Genomic DNA, 23,122 nt, shown 5'->3' on the forward strand with positions numbered 1-23,122 from the left:
GAGGCCAACGTGGCTGGAGGGCAAAGAAAGAGGTGAGGTAAGGTTGGAGCTGTAGGCATGAGTCAGACCCTACAGGTCCAAGAACAAACATATTTTAAGGACTGCATGATATAATCAGATTGTTTCAAAAAAATAAATGAAAATCATTCTTACTGGACCAAGGAGAGGAAGATAGGGGAGAAGATGTCACAAAAGAAGTTAGAGTGCTATTACAGCAGTAAACGTATGATGCAGGCCTAAATTTCTGATTTTGGAATTCAGTCTTACAACATTCAATTAAACATTTTCTGAGCAGTCTAGTAGGTAGGAAATAGTGCTGGATATTGGCAAAAGCATATCAACAGAGGGTTCCTACAAGTAAGCAGTTCCAACACTGTGGACTGTATATTCACAGATAAATACAGTATGAATCTTAGTGCAATTCACTGTACGAATATACAGACATGCACAGGTGCAGAGAAATATGCAGAAAAGAGAATTACAAGAATAAAATTATATAAAATTACAACACTCTACTGCGAACTATTTTACAAATTTGATGCAATTCTTTACACTCTTGAACTGATGTGTTGTCAGTTTTATTTATTTATTTATTTATTTATTTTTGGAGACAGAGTCTCACTTTGTCACCCAGGCTGAAGTGCAGCGGTAGGATCTCAGCTCACTGTATCCTCGACCTCCTGGGCTCAGGCAATATTCCTGCCTCAGCACTCCCAAGTAGCTGAGACTACAGCCATGCACCACCACACATGGCTATTTTTTGTACAGACAGGGTTTCACCATATTGCCCAGGCTGGTGTCGAACTCCTTGAGCTCAATGGAGTTTTGCCATTTTGCCCAGGCTGGTCTTGAGCTCCTTGAGCTCAAGTGATCCTCCGGCCTTGGCCTACCAAAGTTTTAGCATTACAGGTATGAGCCACCATGCCTGGCCTTTTTGTCAGTTTTAAATTAGTTTTAGTTGTCCAGCAACTGGATAGAATCATTCTCCCAAAACAAAGATAGATAAAAGGAAGGGAATACGGAGAAAAATATCAATGTGTAAAACACACACCATACTACAAATTAGTGGGCAGCTTTATTCTCAGCTTTACCGTGATCTTTGGCAGATGTCTATCTGCACAGTAAACTGCAACATGATTTCTACTGGACTATCATCAAGTCCTGTGGTCCTAATCAATCTCCCCACTTGATGATAACCACGGAATTACTGGTCTCTACAATTAAGTATCCCTTCTTTCCAACGAAAGTATTCTATTATGAACAGTCATATCCTCTTAAAGATGGCAGACACTTCAGAAGTCACCTAGATTTGCTCTACAGCAGGGGTGTCCAATCTTTTGGCTTCCCTTGCCCACACTGGAAGAATTGTCTTGGGCCACACATAAAATACACTAACACTAATGATAGCTGATGACCTAAAAAATTGCAAAAATATTTCATAATATATTAAGAAAGTGTACGAATTTGTGTTAGGCCAAATTCAAAGCCATCCTGGGCCACATGTGGCTCGCGGGCCTCAGGTTGAACAAGCTTGCTCCACATGCATGTGTAGTATTTAGCTTGTCTGGAGTTCAAAACCTCGTTGTCATCCTGAGTCCCCTACTCTGGATGTTCTGTGCTTACAAATGTCAGAATTCTCAATATTCAGTTTTGGCACCCAGAAATAGCAGAATTCTGCCAATGTGATCTGATCACCACAAAATGGTACCATTGCTAAATAAGGCCACATATCTATATATACATGTATGAAATTATAAATATATATATACACTTATATATGCATATATAAGTATATACATATAAAATAGGCATATTTGAATTTTTTAATTTTTATGTATTTAGGGAGTAGAAGTGCAGATTTTTTACATTTTACATTTATCTTGCAGTGGTGAAGTCTGGACTTTTGGTGTACATTACCCAAACAGTGAACATTGTACTCAACAGGTAGTTTTTCAACCCTTACTCCCGTCAACTCTCCCACCTTTTGTAGTTTCTAATGTCTATTATTCCACCGTGCTATATCCATGTGTATGCATTGTTTAGCTCCCACTTATAAATGAGAACATGAGGTATTCGGCTTTCTAAGGCTACTTATATTAAAGAGAAAGTAACTCCACTAATGCTTTTTTTTTAACATATTTAAAATGTTGAATCTGGTATCCTTTTAAAATCACTCAGTCATGTAAACTACATCCCACTAGGTTTTTTCCTAGCCTAAAACTCTGTAAAAAATGTTTTTTAAAACCAAATTGCATAAATTTATATTTGTATCTGTTAAATATCACTTTCTTAAGTTTAATCCGTTGTTTAGTGGCTACTACCACAGGTTTAAAGCCTAAATTCCATTTAATTCAATAATATTTTTAATGAGTACTGATTGCTAAAACTGTAAGCCATATGAAGGGCAGTGACTTTGCTTTCTACAGATTTACCCTAAGCACAAAGAATAATACATGATAGTAAGCATGTGCTCAATAAATATTTGTTAAATGGATTAATAAAGTATGGGCAAGGAAATGTGACTAGAAATATGTAGACTTGCTGGACTTGCCATCAACAAGCCAAACATTTTGAATAAAAAATAAACAGTTAAATATCATAGAATGAATTAAATATATAGCACTATAAAATATGCTAGGAAAATATGTATGGGAAAGGGATTATTTCTGCCCAGGATTCTCAGAGAAAGTCCAACAGAAGAGAAAACATTTGAAATGTGACTTGAGGGATGAGTAAGTCTTTACCAAAAACACCATCATCTATATGGTCTCTTATGAACAATCATCATTTCTAATTAGCCATAAAACAGTCATTTAAATTTTTGTTGTCTACCGTAGTTGCCAATAGCTACATGAGGCTATTGAGCACTTGGAATGTGGCTATTCTTCATTGAGATATGCTCTATGTGTAAAATAAACATATGATGTTCAAGACTTAAGTTTCTCCTTCTAAAAAAGTAAAATATCGTCTCAATAATCTTCATGGATTACATACTAAAATGATAATAGTTTGGTATAGTGTGTTTGAAATATATTATTGGCATTTATTTCAATAGTTTCTTTTTACTTTTTCTAATAAAACTGCGTGAAAATTTGAAATTACATATGCGTTTCACACTGATGGTTCACAATAACTTTATTTTGGACAACTGATCTGAACAAAAGACTCAAACACCAGAATACTCTAATTGCATATGGTGTTAGAGCTATTCTCAGATTTATTGTCAAATGACATATTGAACAAAGGACAGCTATAATCAGTTTAATGATTAGTGTACCGATAAGGTATACTTGAAAAATAATCTAATCAAAATAAAAAATCTGCCAGCACAGTCTGTATACAATTGCAATAATTTATTTTAAACAATCATCCACATTGATATGCAAGTATAACTTAGCCTTCCAATAACTTTCTATTTTTTAATTCTTCACCATTTATTGATCCTGTTGATTTACATGAAGTTTATTAAAAATCTGTCTTTTTTTTCTACTGGGCACTAATTAAGTTTTAGTAATTTTTTTGTTTAATTTCAAAAATTGTTTAATTCTGTTTTTTAAATTTATTTTTAATTTTTAGAGACATTTTAATTTTTTAAATTAATTTTATTATTATAATTTTTTCTCACTCTGTCACCCCGGCCAGAGTGATTATGACTCACTGCAGCCTCAAACTCCTAGGCTCAAGCAATCCTCCTGCCTCAGCTTCCCGAGCAGCTGGGACTTTGGGTGCATGCCACCATGCCTAGCTAATTGTTTTCTTTTCAGGGTCAACTTGAAACTCTCTCCACTATCTCCGGGCACACTATTCCATCAGAGCTCAAAAAGGGAGGACATTAAGTGGAAAGAGTTTCCTGAAATTTTCCAACCAACAATTTATCTTCATATACCCTCAATATTATTAACTTTTATTTTATGTAAAAGTAGCCTATTCCACATTTCCACTTTCTTATATCCTGATTGCTCTCAAACCAGAGCAATCTGAGTTTTCCCTGCTATTCCCCAGGGACCAAGGCTACCAATGACTCACATTTTGCCAAATCCAATGAGCACTTTGTGGCCCTTTTTTTTACATGGCATGTGTGTCCTATTTGACACAGAACTTCATGGGAAATTGTGTGGGTCTGCTATCTTGAACTTACTCAATAGTAAACAATGCAGCTGCTTGCAGCCAGTTTAAAAGAAAAAAAAAAACAATTTTCTTCTTTCAAACCATGTTTTTTTGTAGCTGCTCTTTTCTAAGAAGTACTTACAGTAAATCTGCCTCAAGTTCTATACTTGGTTTCTTGGCTTTTCAGCCCACATTCTTCCTAGGCAAGCCCAGTGAAACCCCAGGTTCAACTGCCTCTTGTATGGCAAGAGCTGATGTCTCTGACATCTAAATCTCTCACCTATCTCTTTGGATAACCAGACCGTATTTTAAAATGACTACTCCTATTTTTGATAATACAAATATATATACTCATCAGAATATAATAAATGTTCAAAATGGTAATTATTATCATTGTTATGATTTGTTATGACCCCTTCCTTTACTGATAACAACTTTCTGTCCAATGGCTCCCACTCATACACCATTCAAACTCTGTAAGTTTAATCTCATTAACGTTCCTCTGATTTGTTTCCTATCGTGTGCTCTTTTCTCAAGTAAGAGAATACCCAAACCAGAAACTCCAAGTCTTCTTTGACTCCAGCTTCTTCATTTCCTCTTTGCTTCAACTCTCCATCACTGCATGCTCCACTCAACCAATTCTTCTTACTGTAACCCAGAATATGCCTCAAGTCCTGTCCCTCAGCCCATAGCTCCTGCCTATTTAAGGACCTCATCTGCGTTGCATCCCTCTTATTCCATTTCTTGGATGTATGGAGGTAGGTGAGATACTTTATTTCTCCTTGCCTCAGTTACCTGCTCTCCAAAATGAAAATAATAGTCTTTACCTCTTAGAAACCACTTCATAGTAACTTTATGAAGATTAAATGAGTGTCTATTTGTAAAGGGCTTAAGTAGTGCTACCCCAGTAGGCAATATCTGTTTTTATTCAATAATAGGTCATACATTGTGGAATTTCTACAATAAATTCATACGATTCAGTTCCAAATTTTTTGGGCCTTGCTAAAATTTGAGTCATGTAATTCATACACAGATAAAATGTAAACTTTACCATGCTCTCACCTGTGATATTGATGACCTCCTGTAATGTAGTTAATTTATCTGATATCTACTCTATTCTATCTAACTGATGGCAGAATAATGAATTATAGAGGATACTGGACCTATTCTTGAAGGGATTAAAATATGTGGAAAAGGCTGCAAAATTTACAGTAGAGTGCAATAAATAATATTTATGTATTAAAAATATTGTCTCTATATGTGCCTATGACAGGCCCCAATAATATACTGGTTAAGAAGATAGAGAGACAAAGATCACTACATTCAAAAGCTTTTATGTTTGAGCAAAGAAAACAAACATATATAGTTACAAGTAAGTACTACAAAAGAAATAAATACTATGATGGAGAATAATGGTGCTTAGGACACTCCTCCTGGGGAGATAACACTGAAGCTGAGGCAGTAAAGATATCTAAACTTGACAGATGAAGGAATGCAACAAGACTGTTTCAGGAAGAGGGTAGCACACTTGAAAATAATGGAAGAAATGCACTGTGGGTCCTCCTACTGGGTGAGAGAAAGATCAGACAGCCTGATACTGTAGAGAGGTAAGCAGGTGGCCAAATATGCCTTGCTTTGTGGACCATGAGAAACATCTGGATTTCATGTAAGTGCATCTGAAATGTTTCAAGCAGAGATGTAAAATAATTTATGTCTTAAAAAGGAAAGTGAGAGGAAAAATGCAGGAGTACCAGCACCATCTGGTTGTGATCAGAAAAGGATGTCATCAGAAGTGGCATTTAAGCAAAGATCTGAAGGATGAGTAGATTTATGTGCTATGGAATCTGAGGCTCATGCCGATCCCCAGTCACACAAAGCTAAAATTTTATCTTGCACTTACAGACCAACTCTACTATTTTTATTTTTGCAAAGGATAACTAAAGATTCATAACTGGTATGATCCAAGTGAGTGACTGAGATATCAACTGTAACATTTAACTGAATTTTAAACTGATAAATAAAATATCTCTGACATCTCTTCTGCAATATTTTCTCCATCTACCTTTAGTCATATATTCTATTTTTCTTCTTAAGCCCTTATATAGTTCCATGGCTACTAACCTGCAAGCATCATTTAAATTCTTTTAATCTGTGACACATCAATTTTTCTGAAGAGTTAAGGAGATAGACTAAATCTCAGAAAAATGTCCTAAAAATACAAAGTCCTGGGAAATAGAAAAAACAGGGTCTAATGGAGATACTCCTATGGGTAATAAAAATAAGTCAAATCAATTATTCTTTTCCACAATTCAGTACATTCAAATCATTCATGCTTCATTCAGCATGCATGTATAGAATGTTCTGTATGTGTCAGATCAGCATCTGAATAGCTGATATAAATAATGACAAAATAATGCTCAGTCCTTGCCTCTAAAAGCAGTCTACTGGAAGAGATGGACAAGGAGATAAACCAATTAAACAGACAAGTCAACCATGTCAGATGCTCGAAGACTGCTAGATGCAAGGTATTATGGGGTCCTTAGGAACAGCATCCAACCTGGACTCAGAAGCCAAAGTAGTGAGTCTTGAATACAAAAAAAAAAAAAAAAAAGTGACCCACTTGTAGATTCTGAGAAGAGGTATTCCAGGCAGAAAGACAAAGCAGAATGAGTCTTAGAAAAAAGCAACGGATGCAGTTTGACTGAAGTACACCAAGTAAGTAGAGAAAAATAAAGTCAAACTGGATGAGAGCTGTCTGGTACCGGAGAGTGTGATTTTAGTCTGCAGACAATGGGATTTCATGAAAATATGATTTTAAGCTGGGGTGTTTCAAAATCCCATTTATTTTTTAAAAGCTTACTCTGAAACTCTGATGGGTTGGTTCTGATAGAGAATAGTAGAGTTGCCACAACTCAGGAGGAAAAGAGAAAAAGACCCTGGACAAAAATCAGGTGCAACAGTAAGAGACAGAAACAAATTGATTCAAAGCCCAAAAACTAAAGTTAACAGTATGTGCGGACTAATTGACCATGGAGGATGCAAGTGAGAAGACGGAAGTCTGACTGATTCCACTCAGAAAAACATATAAGTGGGGATTCAATCAGGAAAAGAGGCAAGAATGTAGGAAAATTGCTCAGGATTGATGTTTCTCTGGAGATTTGTAGTTTCAACTCTCCAGTAGAACAAGGAACATACATTGGTAGACCTCCTGTAATAGATCATATATGCTAAAAGGGGCTAATTCTTTCCAGGTCTCAAGAAAGGGGAAAGTTTAACTAAAATGGATCTTTTCTTTTCCCAAAACAAGTATCACAAAATTCATTTCCTTTAAATATGAGGGAGAATGATTTCACCTTAGTCTCAGTTAATATAGAAAAAAAATTTCCTAAGTACAATGAATGGTTTATGCACAAAGACAATTTGTGTATTAGATTTTGGTTGTACTGAAATATAACCTCATATTTAACATACACTCTTCTAAATATGTTTTCTAAAGACTGGAAGGAATTGGAAGATACTGTAAAATAGATACTCAGAGTTAACTGAATAAATAATAAAGCCACTATGTGAAACAGAGCAAAGATACTCCTGCACTTAATTTGGCAGTGCCCAGGCTGTAATATCCACAAACCTATAGGCATTTCCTAGAAACAGAGAGGTCTTTCACGTGGGGAAACATGTATGGAAAAATACCTTATAAAGAACAGGCTTCACTGTGTTTGGGTCCAGACTCTGACACTCGTTCGTTCTATAACTTTTCGTGTATTTCCTCTAAGTTGTAGTTTTCCTATATAAAATGTGGGCATAGTAATACTTGCCTAGGAAATCTGTTATGAGCATTAAATTAGATAATGCTTGTAAAACACTTAGGCTGATGTCTTGCACATAGTACGAGCTGATGAAATGCAATTCGTTTTTTATTATGCTCATGCTTGTTTGAAAGAGGAACACATCTGCTACCATAAATTAGCCAACAGTAGTCTGCACACTATTATCTCTAGGGCTGCCATGCCAGTTATGTTCTATCATTATAGATTATGATGGGGATCTATTTTTTTTTTACATACTGCTACCACTTTTTTTTTCTCCACAATTTAACGTATTTTTTCCTTCAGTGATGTTCACTATCATTTGCAAAAACAAGAAAGTATTTTTCTGCTGGAAAAAATCATGAATAGCCACAGTTACTGGTGGCCAAATATAGTTCAGTACTTGGGAGATCAGGGAAGAAAAGTGAAAATATGCATGACAGCTAACTGTCAAGCTGACCATTATAGACATACTGGAAGAGACTGAATCCCATGCAGTAAACAGCAAGTTTCTATAAACACCTTATTAAATCTGAGTTTATGAAGCTGGGCTGGTCTAACTAATCCCAGTTGTGACAGAAGAGCAAAGAACTGGAAGGAACACTACAGGACTTCAATTACGGGGCCTTCGAAGTCCAAGTACAGAAACACCCAAAACTTAATATAAATATAGTAAATTCAGTGGCAGCCTTATTGTGCAAGAAACAGGTTTTATTTTTGTGTGTGCCAAGGAACAGAAAGAATTTAGCTGTACTATTTTAAGAATAGGGGTACAATATTTAATATTGAAACCATATTTTTAAACAAAACAGTTGAAATTCTTCTCCTTTATTAAAAAAATCTACTGAATAAATAATCTAATGTCTTATTCATAGAATTTTTTTTCTTTAAAGTATTTTTAGCCTGGTGGAAGAATAACTGTATATGTCTATAAGTGTGAATTTAACTATGATAAAAATGCATAATTAAATTGGTATTGATGTCAGTTATGGGTTGTAATTTCTATTCAACATTTAGAATACAGGCCGGGCACGGTGGCTCATGCTTGTCATCACAGCACTTCGGGAGGCCGAGGCGGGTGGATCACGAGGTCAGGAGATCGAGACCATCCTGGCTAACACAGTGAAACCCCGTCTCTACTAAAAATACAAACAATTAATTGGGTGTGGTGGCAGGCACCTGTAGTCCCAGCTACTCGGGAGGCTGAGGCAGGAGTATGGCATGAACCCAGGAGGTGGAACTTGCAGTGAGTCGAGATTGCACCACTGCACTCCAGCCTGGGTGAAAGAGCGAGACCCTGTCTAAAAAAAAAAAAAAAAAAAAAAAAAAAAAAAAAAAAAAAAAATTAGAATACCAGAGTATCTTGCCATATGTTGATGAAATTTTTCTGCATGAAAAATAATTGAGGCATCTAATTGATTATTTTATGATGAAATGTGAGTATAGCTATAGTGTATCTCATTCAAACTGTACTCACTGTAAATAAAGGAAACCCATGTTCTAATTTTTGGATTTTTTTTTCATTTAAAGAATTCAGGTGCAAATAAATTAGAGAGAGAGCAAGAATGAGAAATCAGAAAGCAGTTCATCCATAAAGTTAGAAGAATACAGATAGAGATAAAGACTGACAAATACAACTTTGGATAACATGAATTATTTCAGCAATATATAGGCGTAAACATTTTTATATTTCACGATGTATTTCTTGCGCAGTTTAATAAAAATCAGTGATTGAGAATAAGGAGACCTAGAATCTTACCCCGTCATATCCTCTAACTTGTTATATGTACTCCTACAAACCTTCGAACTTACGCTACACCTCAAGTTTTCCCTCTGTAAGGTTTGGGTTAGCATCGATACCTGGGATGCCTTCCAGCATTAAACTTCTGGTAATGTCAGTGCATCCCCATCCGTCATGTTACATGTAGCTTTAATTAGTCACAACCCTGGAACACAAACTTAACATGTAGTCAAGTACCTTTATTTTTAAGATACTTCTATAGTTTCATTCTTAATTGAACTTGATTTTTAAGTTCTTATTCCCCATCTCACCTCCTCACCTTGCTTTTTCCTAGTAATATTTGTTCAGAAGTCTTAAAAGGTTTGAGTTACAAATCCTGATACCTAATGCCTAGAAACGAGATTCACACCACTTTCTGAGGTGTAATAAAGAATGAATTACTTGTGTACTAGAAATCAATTTTCATGCCAGGCTGTGGGCCCCACTTTCTCACCCTGTGAATACTTAATCTCATTGGCTTCAGCACTTATTGTGTGAAAATCCAAAGTCTATAATAGTAGTGACAAAACTAAAACAGTGTAAAAATTCCTGATTATCTGCTTTTAAAAACTTGGGAAATAAGACACAAAGAGACCACATTTCTGAGCTAAAATGCTAGTATTTGATGATACTGATTATTGTGTGGTCACTATAGAAATGGAAGCTGCAGGCAGAAGCCCCTTGTTCCAAACTGTATTTCAGTACAATAGACTTTGTTTTACTTACCGTTTTGGAGACTTACAGTAACTCTTAAAAAATGAATAAAATATAGGGCACAAAAAATTTGATCCTTAGAAGTGGAAGAGGCATTTCAAATTTGGTGTCTACTTAAGCAATATGTTCAAATTTAGCAGAAAGAGTAGCCATACTTAAATTTTGACAAAATCCCCCAAACTTTTATGCATAGACACACACACAAACACAAATGCACATACTGTATATGTATACAGTATATCTAAGAATGAAATCTAATAAAACTCTATTTCAGTTACTTTCAGTAATAATTATCTGATAATTCTTAATTAATTAGAATCATCAAGCAACCTAAATCGCAAAAAATCCCAAAGTCAAAGTTGAAAGCGTTTACTAAAGTGAAGCAAGCTTCATTAGACGCCTTAAAATAATAAAAAAACAACAATTCATTATTGAGGATAATTAAAATTTGGGGAATGCAATCTTATTCCTTTATGGCATAATCTAAGTTGTTTATGATACACTGACCAAACTTAAAAAGTCTTCCACACATCATCTACTTATTCTCTCATTATTCCTTCTCATTCTGCACCTTCAAGCTAAAGATATTCTAAACATGAATAGAATTTTTTTTTTTTTTTTTTTTTTTTTTTTTAGATGGAGTCTCGCTCTGTCGCCCAGGATGGAGTGCAGTGGCATGATCTCGGCACACTGCCACTCCACCTCCTGGGTTCACGCCATTCTCCTGCCTCAGCCTCCCAAGTAGCTGGGACTACAGGCACCCGCCACCACTCTCAGCTAAATTTTTTTTGTATTTTTAGTAGAGACAGGGTTTCACCGAGTTAGCCAGGATGGTCTCGATCTCCTGACTTCCTGATCCGCCCACCTCAGCCTCCCAAAGTGCAGGGATTACAGGCGTGAGCCACTACTTCCGGCCCATGAATGGAATTTTAAAATCCTCTAATGTAGGTTATTCTGCTACTATAAAATAAATATTCAATTTACATCTTTTTTATTAAGTTTTAGATTCCAAAATCTAAATTTTTTTGGCTTCCCTGGGCCACATTGGAAGAAGAATACTTGTCTTAGGCCACACATAAAATAGACTAACAATAGCTGATGGGCAAAAAAAAAAAAAAAAAAAAACAAAAAACAAAAAACCGCAAAACATTTCATAATGTTTTAAGAACATTTAAGAATTTGTGTCGGGACGCATTCAAAGCCATCTTTAGCTGCTTGCGGCTTGCAGGCCACAGGATGGACAAGTTTGTTTTAGAAGCTTCTAGACCAATAAAAAGTTGTTTGCAGTGGTTCTACCTTTTTCAAACTTTAATCCCTTATATTCTAATTAGATTTAGCAGGTAATTACTTCCCATTTCTAATGAAATTCTGAAAGTTTCTGCATCTGTGTAAAGTTCTATGCAAAATATAGTTTATTTTCTTTTAGATTTACTTGTTTAGCCTAAGTTACTTAAGACAATAACCTCCATTTTCACGACAGCATTTATAATGTATTAGTAACTAGGTCTTAGCTTATAATTTTCCATCAGTAACACATAAAATTTATTGAACATTCACCATACGGTATGGTATATTGAATGTTTACTTTGTTCTTGTTGTCCGTGTTACAGGAAGTTACAACGTGAAGAAAAATGTTGCTTTGGAATAAACCCATTACCCAATGTCCACATTGGACATCTCCCAATTTTTAAAAGGATGCTGCAAAATCTGAGTTACTGCAAATATGAGTTATAAATCTAATTTAACCAAGTAATAAAGTAATCATGGAAATGTACAATTAAATGTGTTAGTATTTAATACTTTAAAAATATAACATTTGCATTGCTGAAATTGCAATCATTTCAAATTTGCAAATAATTTAAGAAAGCGATCTTAAATATTTTCTTTAAAAAGTAGAATATAAAGCCATAATTTCTAAAATAAGCATATTATCAAAACAATATAGAAAATGTATTCTCCAGTCTAGTGTATCTCCTCTGTAGAGTGCTCTAAAGAAAAGAACTGGGAGAAGATAGATTATTTTTAATCCTAAAAAACATTAATTTAAAGCATAAGCCATTTATCTTCACTGTTGCTTTGAAAACGAAATTGATATAACTTGTTGTCTGAGTTATACTTTAAATACACCACTGGAAAGTGTGGCCAACAATTGTATTACTTAGTGAGCAAAACACCATCCAGGCCAGGAGCTGTGGCTCACTCCTGTAATCCCAGCACTTTGGGAGGCCAAAGTTGGTGGATCACCTGAGGTCAGGAGTTCAAGACCAGCCTGCCCAACATGGTGAAACCCTGTCTCTACTAATGACACAGAAGTTAGCTGGGTGTAGTGGTGCACCCCTGTAATCCCAGCTACTCGGGAGGCTGAGGTAGGAGAATTGCTTGAACCTGGGAGGCAGGGGCTGCAGTGAGCCGAGATCATGCTACTGCACTCCAGCCCGAGCAACAGAGTGAGACCCCGTCCCTAAGAAAAACAAAACAAAACAAACACCATCCAGTAGAATATCTGCATATGTTCACCAAATGGAGAAGTAAATAGGCAAGTCGTGACACATGGTTATTGTGACAGCTCTTTCAGAGCAAGCCCTGCAAACAGTACCTACCCAATAATGTCAAGACACAGGCGAGTATTGCTATCAGGGCTCCTGTACTGAGGCCAGCAGGTAAGACATAAGCCTCTGCATTGCAGGTCTGGGCTACGCCGTCAGCATCACAGTCACACACGCGGATGGTGAGGGTGTTGGTGCTGCTAAGTGAAGGAGAGCCACTGTCCACAATGAAAATTGGCAGATAATAAACTGATTGTTCCTGTCTCCGGAAGCCGTTTCTCCTGGTTAGTATTGAGGCTGTGTTGTCTAGGATAATGAAAGCAAATGTATAACACAAGATTTCTGATGGAATCAGTCTTCCCAAACTTTATTTAAGTCACTCTATTTACTTTGATGCCTTAATTAGGGAAATCTCTGGAGTTTCAGATTTATTTCAACAATTTTCTTTCAATTCTCTGGGACAGAGGGACATTTCCAGTTTAATACATTATAAGATATTTATGTTATTCTATGCAGTATAACAAAAGAAATAGTTATAAAGTAAAAAAATATGAAAATGTTTATGAATCACTTATTACATTAATTGCAACTTTATAAAAACTACACCTTTTACTTATCTTAAATTTTACACCATAAACTTATAGAAAGGATGGTACATATTAACTGGTTAAACATTTTGCAGCATCATCATATAGTACGGATGAAATTTTCAGTCTATCCTGTCTTAGACAAGTTTCAAGACCAATATTTAAAAAGGGTAAAATCAGCTACTTCAGCTTTATTTAAATTGAATATACAGGGATATTCAGAAGAATTTTATTGTAAAATTTTAAAAATTGTATATTGGTATTTATAGCTACTCTATGTGTATAAACATTTCGTCAGTGATAAAACAGGCCATTTATGTTTAACTTATATTCAATATTTGTGAATTCATCTAAGCAATTATAGTAATTATGAACTTTAAAAAAGTGATCAATAAGTCTATATAACATGTGTGATTTATGTATCAAAAATATGTTTCGTGTCTGTTAGCAGTTTTCCAACTAACTTGTCTTAATTAAATAATTACAGTGAGATTTTTAAAATTAATAGCTATTAATAAAAATATAAAGGAAAAGAAGAAAAATCAGGATCAGAGTTTCATGCAGTGTGCTTTTATCTATTTTTCTCTCTTCGAAACTGTCAAAAAGATTTATTCAATCATAGCATGAAAAAATTAACGGTACTCTAGTGAAACAGCAAGACGAAATCTGTCTCAAACAGCACAAAACAGCAAGCTCATATTAGACTGTAGAAAATGTATTACATGCAATTATAGAAGAGACAGTAATAAAACGGTTTGATTTTCAGATTCCATCTGGTAGATTTTTATGTAAACAAATCTTTTATTTTAGAATGTATGAATTCGAGAAGGTACTCACTAAAAAATTAAGCTGGAGCTGTTGAAGGATACTGTTTTGAGTAAGTTCCTGTACATTTCACAATAGCACGCAGGCCTAAGCGTCTGCCTTCTACCAACTCAGATGTCAGATGCATTTATGACTTGATACAAAAAGTTTTAGAAAGTTGTTGATTTGTAATCTAAAATGACTGATATCAAAATGACACACACACACACAGTGAATTGAGGAACACAAGCTGAAATGCCCAAAAAGTGAGAATATGACTCTATATTCAGAAAAGTGATCATACGGAAGACTTCTTAAGAACTGACTTTCTCTGTATTCACGTTTTCCTTCAAGGTACAGTCAAGGGAGCTCTGGGCTTAAGGTAGATAATTTTTCAATTGTGTGGCAATGTGGATGTCCTATAAATGCAGACATTTTAGTGCACGTGCTGTACAGCAGTCATGGTGGTATTGGATGATGACACGTGGGGGATATATTCACATTCTCCTTGTGAAGTTCATAGATTCCCTTCTCTGCATTTGTACCAGATGAATCTAAATGCTGAGAATTATCCTTCTTAACTATGATTAAGTCAGTGAGTCTGGAGTTACCCATGTAGAGAATGCTCTACCTTATATATTACTAAAGGGATACAATAGTATTCTCATTGAGTAGGAAGTAAGATCAGAAAAAATTATTATCTTCAGATTGAATTTTTTTGAGATTGAAATTTTTTGAGGCCTAGGTTGCACAAAATAAGGTGATGGCTTCATGCAAAACTTCTTATCCACCTTTTGGTAGTAAGTCTGTTTTAAACAAGCCAGTAATGACTAGCAAATCCAATTCTGTATTTTTTTCCTAAAACCAGATTTACATAAACAATATAAAATTTTCAAAATAGATATTTTCCATGTTGTTGGGGGGTACTATTCACCCTCTACATGAGTTTCAAATGCTCTCCTTCCACTAAAATAAGTACCTTGAATAAAAACTCATTCGAACATATAATTCAAAATTAGACAATGATAGCAGGTTCTCATGCTTTAAGTTCTTATAACTGTCAATATATATTATTAAGCAAAACTAAAATCTACTTGTAGGTATTTGAAAGTTATTTTACTACAATGATATTTAGGAAACTGCTAAGAGTGTTTACCTTTGAAGCAGAGAAATACAATTTGACATGATAGGGAGTTATTTTGTTATTTTTAATATTATATTTCTTAGCATCATAAATGTGTCATTATTTTATTATTATTTGCATGAATTACATTTGCATTTATGTAAAAATAATAAAGTAAGGGGCGTTATTGAAAACATTAAGTCAAAGTTGATTTAGATTAAAATGTGTAATGTCCAGTTCTTTTTCTTACGTCTCAAGTTGCATCTATGAGCATAGTACTTATTAGGGTATTTAGTTGACCATCAACTTTTTAGATTATTTGGATAACGAACTTGGTATACAAATAAGAAAATGAGTGCCTATAAGAAAAGAATAAGAAAACTCTAACTTTCCCTCCTATTTGGCTTTAGGCCTAAGATAATTTAAATAGCAGCTTTTCCTTCATGACAGTAAATCCATAGATAAAAATTACTTGAGTTCCTCATTGCCCTTTAATTATTGTCCTTGCTTTAAAAAAAAATCCATAATCAGCATTTCTGGGGACAAAAATACTTGCTTAGAGTATCTGTACCTGCTGCCTCTATCAGTAACAATACATTACCTTTGTTATCTTTCAATGAAAAGTTGTGGTTATTTGTTGCATCCGTTGTTAAGCTGAAGTAAAACTGGTGTCCATTGGATGGCTCATCTTTATCAACAGCACTGATTTTCTGGATAACCTAGGAAAAGAGAAAGTAAAAGATGAAATTGGTGTGCTATGCTTAGTTTTCTGTGGCAGGACAAAGCAATTTTACACTTTATAATAAATGCCATCTCCCTGAATGAGCTAGGGAGAAAGGATCCGATGTATTATTATGAACCCAATCTAAAAAAGGGCTCTGAAAAACAAATCATGTCCTTTTCTTAGTTCATGTTTGAATTCACTTATGTGAACTTCAGAAATAAGCGGTTCCAATTGATTAGACATCCCAGGAAACATCACAAGACACTGAACAATAGATGAACAAACCAAACTGAGACTGAACTGCACTTAATTCTTAGAATTGTAAGACACTTAAACCAGGTTGTGCAAGGTAGGAAACAGCCCAATCAGCTTACTATGCTGTCTTTCTCCGAAAGGAGTCTAAGTTCTTAGCCATTTAACAGAGCTTTTACAATGTTTACCTTTCCTTCCTGAGGAATTTTCATCACCCCAATTAAACTGGAACTTGCAGGTTCCTTTAATATTAGTTCATGCTGCACATCAAAGTGTTCGTTTTGCTGAAACAAGCTGATTATATTTTATCTTAAAGCTGGAAGAATTTCAAAGGCAACTGCTGCTGGATATTTTTTAAGAAACCACAGATTAGAAGCGAAGTGTTCTGAAGACTCTTACCTGCCCTGGCTGGGCATTTTCACAGACGGTGGTCTCATAGTCCATGGCAAATTCAGGGGCATTATCATTGATGTCAAGTATAGTGATGGCCACATAGCCTCTTCCTACTTGAGATGGATTCTCTAATAAATAAGACAGTGTCTCATCATTTACTCTTTGACTCTCTAAAGCACAATTCTAATAATAAAATGACGAAGCTGAGAATGAAATCTAGAATTATAATGCTGTATTACTTAAAAGGAGCTATAGAAAATATGAAAATATGATCCAAATACACACACACATTCATATGTATGTATTTGTATGTGTGTGTATATATATACACATACAAATATGTATATACATATATGTGTATGTACACATACATATGTATATACATATATGTGTATGTACACATACATATGTATACCCAAATATATACATATACATGATTATATGTGTGTGTATTTGGATATACATGCATATATATATATATAAATGTATATTATGGTCTACATGTGTACTCATAGTTTTTTAGTCCCTGATGAGAAAATTGTTGAAATAAGAATAAATGGTAAACCATGAATTTCAATATTCTTTGATGTTAGAGCTCATATTTGCATGACTATACATTTGTATTATCAACACATGTATTACAAATGCATACATATTAAAATACACAATATATCATATACATATATGCATGCAAATATGCATTCCTTTTTCAATAGTTTTTATTTTATTTTATTTATTATTTTATCTTTTATGAGGGACTAAACTTAGTTCAATATCAGAATATTCAAATCCAGATGTCTTGGTTATAGATCAATTTACTAATTATTATAAGCTATTTCACTAACTCCATAACAGCATAAACACAGTATATGAATTGCGATCAGAAAACAAGAAATCCTGTGAAGGTAATATAGGCTCATTGTTTTTTAGTCCTTGGTTTTCATAAATTTTGTAAAAATTAGCATATAAAGACAGTGAAGGTAAGTATATTTCACAGCTTAGAAATTTGGTATTCTCAAGTTTTTGTACAATTCAAATAAGGAACTACTTTAATTAAGTTGAATTTACAACCTCATGACAATCGATTCTCCACTCACTGTCCTCCATCTTAATTTAGTTTTAAGCCTCACAACTTACGGCTCTCCATTGCAAGGACTGTGATATTGTGAATAGCATTTGTCTCTCGATCCAAAGACTTGGCAGTTGTGATGACCCCACTGTTGGCATCAATATTGAAGTATCTCTCCAAGTCTGTGTTTCTGTCAATTGAGTACCTAATTGAACATTGAAGAAAGGAAAAGCCTTCAACATGTACGTTTGATTATAATTTGCTGAAACTATTTCATTATTTGTGTAGCTCATTACTAAATCCTACTGACTCTCTGATCTGTCATATTAATCACATAAATGCATGCCTTGTTTAAAACTCTCCCCACATATTAGATGGTTTATAACCTGTGTCTCACTAATATGTTTGCTTTCCTGTCAGACAGTACTAAATGAACACCACAGTAATCTTCACAATGGCTTTGAATATGTCATTAGAACTTCAAGTTCATTATTATTACTATTATTATTTATTTATTTTTGATACAGGGTCTTGCTGTCACCCAGGCTGGGGTGGAGTGGATCACTGTAACCTCAAACTCCTGGGCTTAAGGGATTCTCACCCCTCAGCCTCCTGAGTAGCTAGGACTAGAGGCATGCACCACCATATTTGGCTATTTTATTATCATCATTATTATTATTATTGTAGATGCAGGGTCTTGCTATATTCCTCAGGCTGGTCTTGAATTCCTGGGCTCAAGTGACCCTTCTGTCTCAGACTCCTAATATGCTGGGGTTACAGGCGTGAGCCACCGTCACTGGCTAAATTCATTATTATTATTATGACTCCTGTAAACCATTTACAATATATTTGGTAACCCTGGTCACGATTATGGACCCTTCTAAAATGAAACATGTAACCATCTTGCCCATTTGCATATACTTAGTAACATCTTTTGGTCTGACAGCACCAACCTGTTACTAACCCTTTTACTTTTTTTTTTTTTTTTTTTAATCTTACTCAGTGGTCTTGACCAGAATTCTAAAGACATGTTTCAAAGTGGAACCCCTAAGATTGCATGGCTATTTTTGCATGTAAAAGCCTCTTCTAGAAATATTTGTAATCCAAATATTTTTTCAGCAGTGAAAAATTACTACTCCACTTGTATTTTTAGTCCATGCTATTATTTGTTTTATACACAAAATTTACCCTCCCCTCATGATGATCGTCTTTAGGTTCCCCTCACAGGCTTTCTGGTTGGGTGAGATGGCTCTCATTTAAAAACAAACAATTAAACGAACAAATGAACGAAAGAACGAACAGGAAAAAAACATATACCCACTTTAGGCATGATGATTAGCAACTGCTTCAACTACACTCATGATCCATTAAACATAATGGCCTTTCATGTTCTTCATCTTCTTGATTCTTGATTTGCTCCTTTACTCCAGGTGTCATGGATTCTTATGAACATACCCTTGACTTGTCAGCTCTAATATACGCATTACTATTGGAAACTCTACTTCAAGCATCTTATTCTCTGTCCACCACCTCCCACTCCAGCAATTCTTCATCCTAATAGGGACCTACAGTTTATTGATGCTAGCAACACTTTCTTAAAATGAATTTGCCTTTATTTCCTCACATCTCTTACCAATTTATGTACTGTGAGCCCTCGTTATTATTACTCCTGTGTATATGGATATTACATTGTAATACATCAAATTTAGTGACATCAAACCATAATAATAATATATCTTATTTTGTTTATGTCAGGAATTTGAAAGTGTGTTTGTAGGGCAGTTTTAGCTCTTAATCTCACAGGAGGTTGTAGTCAAACGTTGGCTGGGTCTACAGTCATTTGATGATTTGACTGGGATTGGAGGATCCAGTTTCGAAGTGTCTTATTCACATTGATGGCATGTGCATGGCATGGATGGCGAGTTGGTGCTGCCAAATGGACTCCTCTCCACAACACTGCCTGAGTGTCCTTACGGCGGGAGAGCCAGCTTTCCCCATTTTTTTTTTTCCAATTGATTTGACAATGTGTTTTTTCTTCTTTAATTTCTTAATATGATGAATTATATTGATGAACTTTTGAATATTAAACCAATCTTATGCTTCTGGGATAAACCCTACTTTATCATGGTGAATTATTCTTTTATATATTGCTTGATTGAGTTATCTAAATGTCCTGTGGAAAATATTTGCATGAAAGTTTTGATCAAAGTTTTCTTTTCTTGTACTATGTCTACCTGGTTTTGGTAGTAAGAATAAGGCTGTACTTGTAAAACAGTTGGGATGCATTCCCTCTTCTCGTATTTCCTGAACAATACTGTGTAGACTTGGTAATTCTTCTTTAAGCGTTTAGTAAAAATTTGTCAGTGAAGCTATCTGGGCTTGGATATTTCCATTTTCAGTAAGTTTTTAACTAAAATTATAATTTAATAGTTATGGGATTATTTAGGTTATCTATTTCATATTGAGTGAGTTTTGAGCATTTACACTTTTTGAAAAATTGATCCATTTATTCTAAATTGCCAAATTTCATTGAAATTATAAAACTTATGTCAATAGATTTGTTTATAGTATTTTCTTATTCTGCTTTTTATGTTTGTGGGGTCTGTAACATCTCCTCTTTTGTTCTTAATATTTATTATTTTTTCTGCTTTTTTTTTCCTTTGTCAGTGTTGGTAGAGGTTTATCAATATTTAGGTCTGTTCAAAAAAACAAGCTTTTAATTTTATTGATTTCTGTATAATTTGTTTTGAAATGCATTGATTTATGTTCTTATTTTTATTGTTTTATTTCTTCACCTTGCTTTGGATTTATTCCACTGATGTTTTTCTAATTATTACTCTAGGACACAGGACAGTAGAGAGAAAATAATGATAAACTCATCACAGGTTTGGAGATACTCTGTAGTACTCTTCTTCACTAAACTACCTGCTAATTACTTTTCAGAGGCCTGATGGCTCCACTCTATCCAGGTTTCATAGCTGCATTTACTGTGAGATACAGGGTGGAATATGCTTACTTAGAACAGAGTTATGTGTGTATCTATGTGTGTGTGTGTGTGTGTATATATATATGTGTATATATATATATACATGTACACATATACTACATATATACGTATATGTATGAACCAATATGCATATATAAAATACACTTCTATATAAGTCATATCTAACGGCAATAGGACAACTGATATTAATGTTTGATAAGAGGATTATAACTTAATGAGATTATAACCCATACATTCATGCATCAATTAAGCCAATATTAAAACCTGAATTGCTCTCTTTGTCAAACCTCAGTTAATAACTGAGATAATGTTTGAATATTCATGAAAAAATAAATGTCTAGATTCCTAAAAGCGAAAAGGCCTTGAACTTGACAGACATCAGTCTAAATGAATTCATGTAATTCCCCACAGGGCTAAAGTCAATGACTAAAACACTTGCTTCTATTATCAATAGTCTCAAAGATCCTAGCATTAGAATAAAATTAAAGTTGAATTTATTTAATATGTTAAATGTCTCCAAGCAGTATTTGCCTCATAGAAAACTACAAATAATTTAGAGATCTAGTTATAACCTAGGCCTCTGTTTTGAAAAACATGGGCAACAAAAGTTTCTATCATTCAAATATTTACAATTTCTAAATTATACACTCTGCAGCTTCCCCTTGTAGATCTATTTATTTATTTATTTAGACAAAGTCTACTCTGGGGCCCAGGCTGGAGTACAGTGGTGCAACCACAGATCACTACAGTGATCCTCCCATCTCAGCCTCCCAAGGAGCAAGGTCTACACACGTGGTCCACTGTGCCAAGCTAATTTTTGTATTTTTTGTAGAGACACGGTCTCACTGTGCTGCCAGGGCTGGTCCCAAACTCCTGGGCTGAAGCAATTCTCCTGCCTCAGCCTCTCAAAGTGTTAGGATTACAGGCTTGAACCACACACCACGCCTGGCCCCCCTTTCTAAATTGTGTGTATTTGTTAATAACTATAATCCCCACTTAGATCTCACTAAATAGCATATAATATACATATATATGGTAATTTATGATGTTATCATTTCCTTATGTCTTCCATTTATTCATTTATGCATTCAGCAATTATTCTTTAGCACCTGCAAGTGACATACTATTTCAGGAAATACATTACATAAACAAATAATTTTTTTAATTGCAACCAAAATAATAAATATTGAGGAAGAAACTAAAGTTGTTATGAAGGAGGTCAGGGCATGTTTGCAGAAAGGTATTGACTTGAGATGAGATGGGATGCTTTGGCAAAGACAAGGATTAGACTGACCATCCAGAACAGTCCTGGTGGTTTTTACATTTCTTAATGGCAAGGACTTAGGGTCATCTAGTATTAAAGGGGTTTCCTATTTTCTACTAGCCCCTCTGGACATACCAAAACCTTAAGTTGTTGAATAAAGCATTAGCTAATGTATAAAGTTACTTGAGAAAAAAAAAAAATCCTTAGGTAAGAAAAATAAAGAAAATACAGATGCTTTTTAGAATGAGAAGTATAAAATATCTCTGCCTTAGTAATGTGGGATGGCTGATTGAGCCAAGAGAAGTTAGTGGTGGTTCATGACTAGGAAATCACCTATCCTGCACTTCTGACGCCATTAGTGGTGTGTGGACTTACAACAATCTCTCTAGATTCTGCAAATTACAGCCTAAAATACTTGGCTTCCTTTAGTGTATGTTGGAGTGGACAATTAGAGAGATCACTTCCATATTTTTGCAGCAACAGCAGTTAAGCTTCTGCCCCATCCACTTATTATGCTGACAGCTCTGTATCTCAATATCCAGCCTAAAACTACTTCCTGAAATTTTTGAACATTGCTTTATAGATGCCTTTACCATCATTAATTCAATCTCAATATATCTATGAGCAAATTCATCAACCTTTTCCCCAAATTACCCTACCTTCTGAACTTTTCTCTTTGCAGGATATAATATTTAAAATATAGTTTACCTTTTTTCCTTAACTCTCAAACAAATATGTAAGATCACATGTGGCAGAAACTTCCATTTGCATGCCTAATAATTATATTTCTCTTACTTCTTTTTAAGAGAACCATGTTTTTATTAGATGCAGCCATACGTCCCTCTGAAAAACTATATTTGCTAGCCTCCCTTGTAGATGTGATGTCTTTATATCTAAGTTTTGGAAAATGAGGTACAAAATACATTTTTAGCCTACAGCCTAA

General features: G+C 34.7%; 1 protein-coding gene across 2 annotated transcripts in view; it reads right to left on the bottom strand.

Annotated features, from left to right (window-relative positions):
* Window positions 1-23,122, bottom strand: part of CDH7 (cadherin 7) — a 137,161-nt gene that overhangs the window by 13,163 nt on the left and 100,876 nt on the right. For both annotated transcript variants that reach the window (XM_055296971.2, XM_063637644.1), the window contains exons 8-11: window positions 17,977-18,113; window positions 16,846-16,967; window positions 16,072-16,189; window positions 13,011-13,262 (exon numbers count right to left, since the gene is read on the bottom strand). In XM_055296971.2, the coding sequence (XP_055152946.1) occupies window positions 13,011-13,262; window positions 16,072-16,189; window positions 16,846-16,967; window positions 17,977-18,113 (629 nt within the window). The remainder of the gene's footprint in view (window positions 1-13,010; window positions 13,263-16,071; window positions 16,190-16,845; window positions 16,968-17,976; window positions 18,114-23,122) is intronic.

The sequence above is a fragment of the Symphalangus syndactylus genome, chromosome 1, assembly GCF_028878055.3.
Source record: "Symphalangus syndactylus isolate Jambi chromosome 1, NHGRI_mSymSyn1-v2.1_pri, whole genome shotgun sequence".
Lineage (NCBI taxonomy): Eukaryota > Metazoa > Chordata > Mammalia > Primates > Hylobatidae > Symphalangus > Symphalangus syndactylus.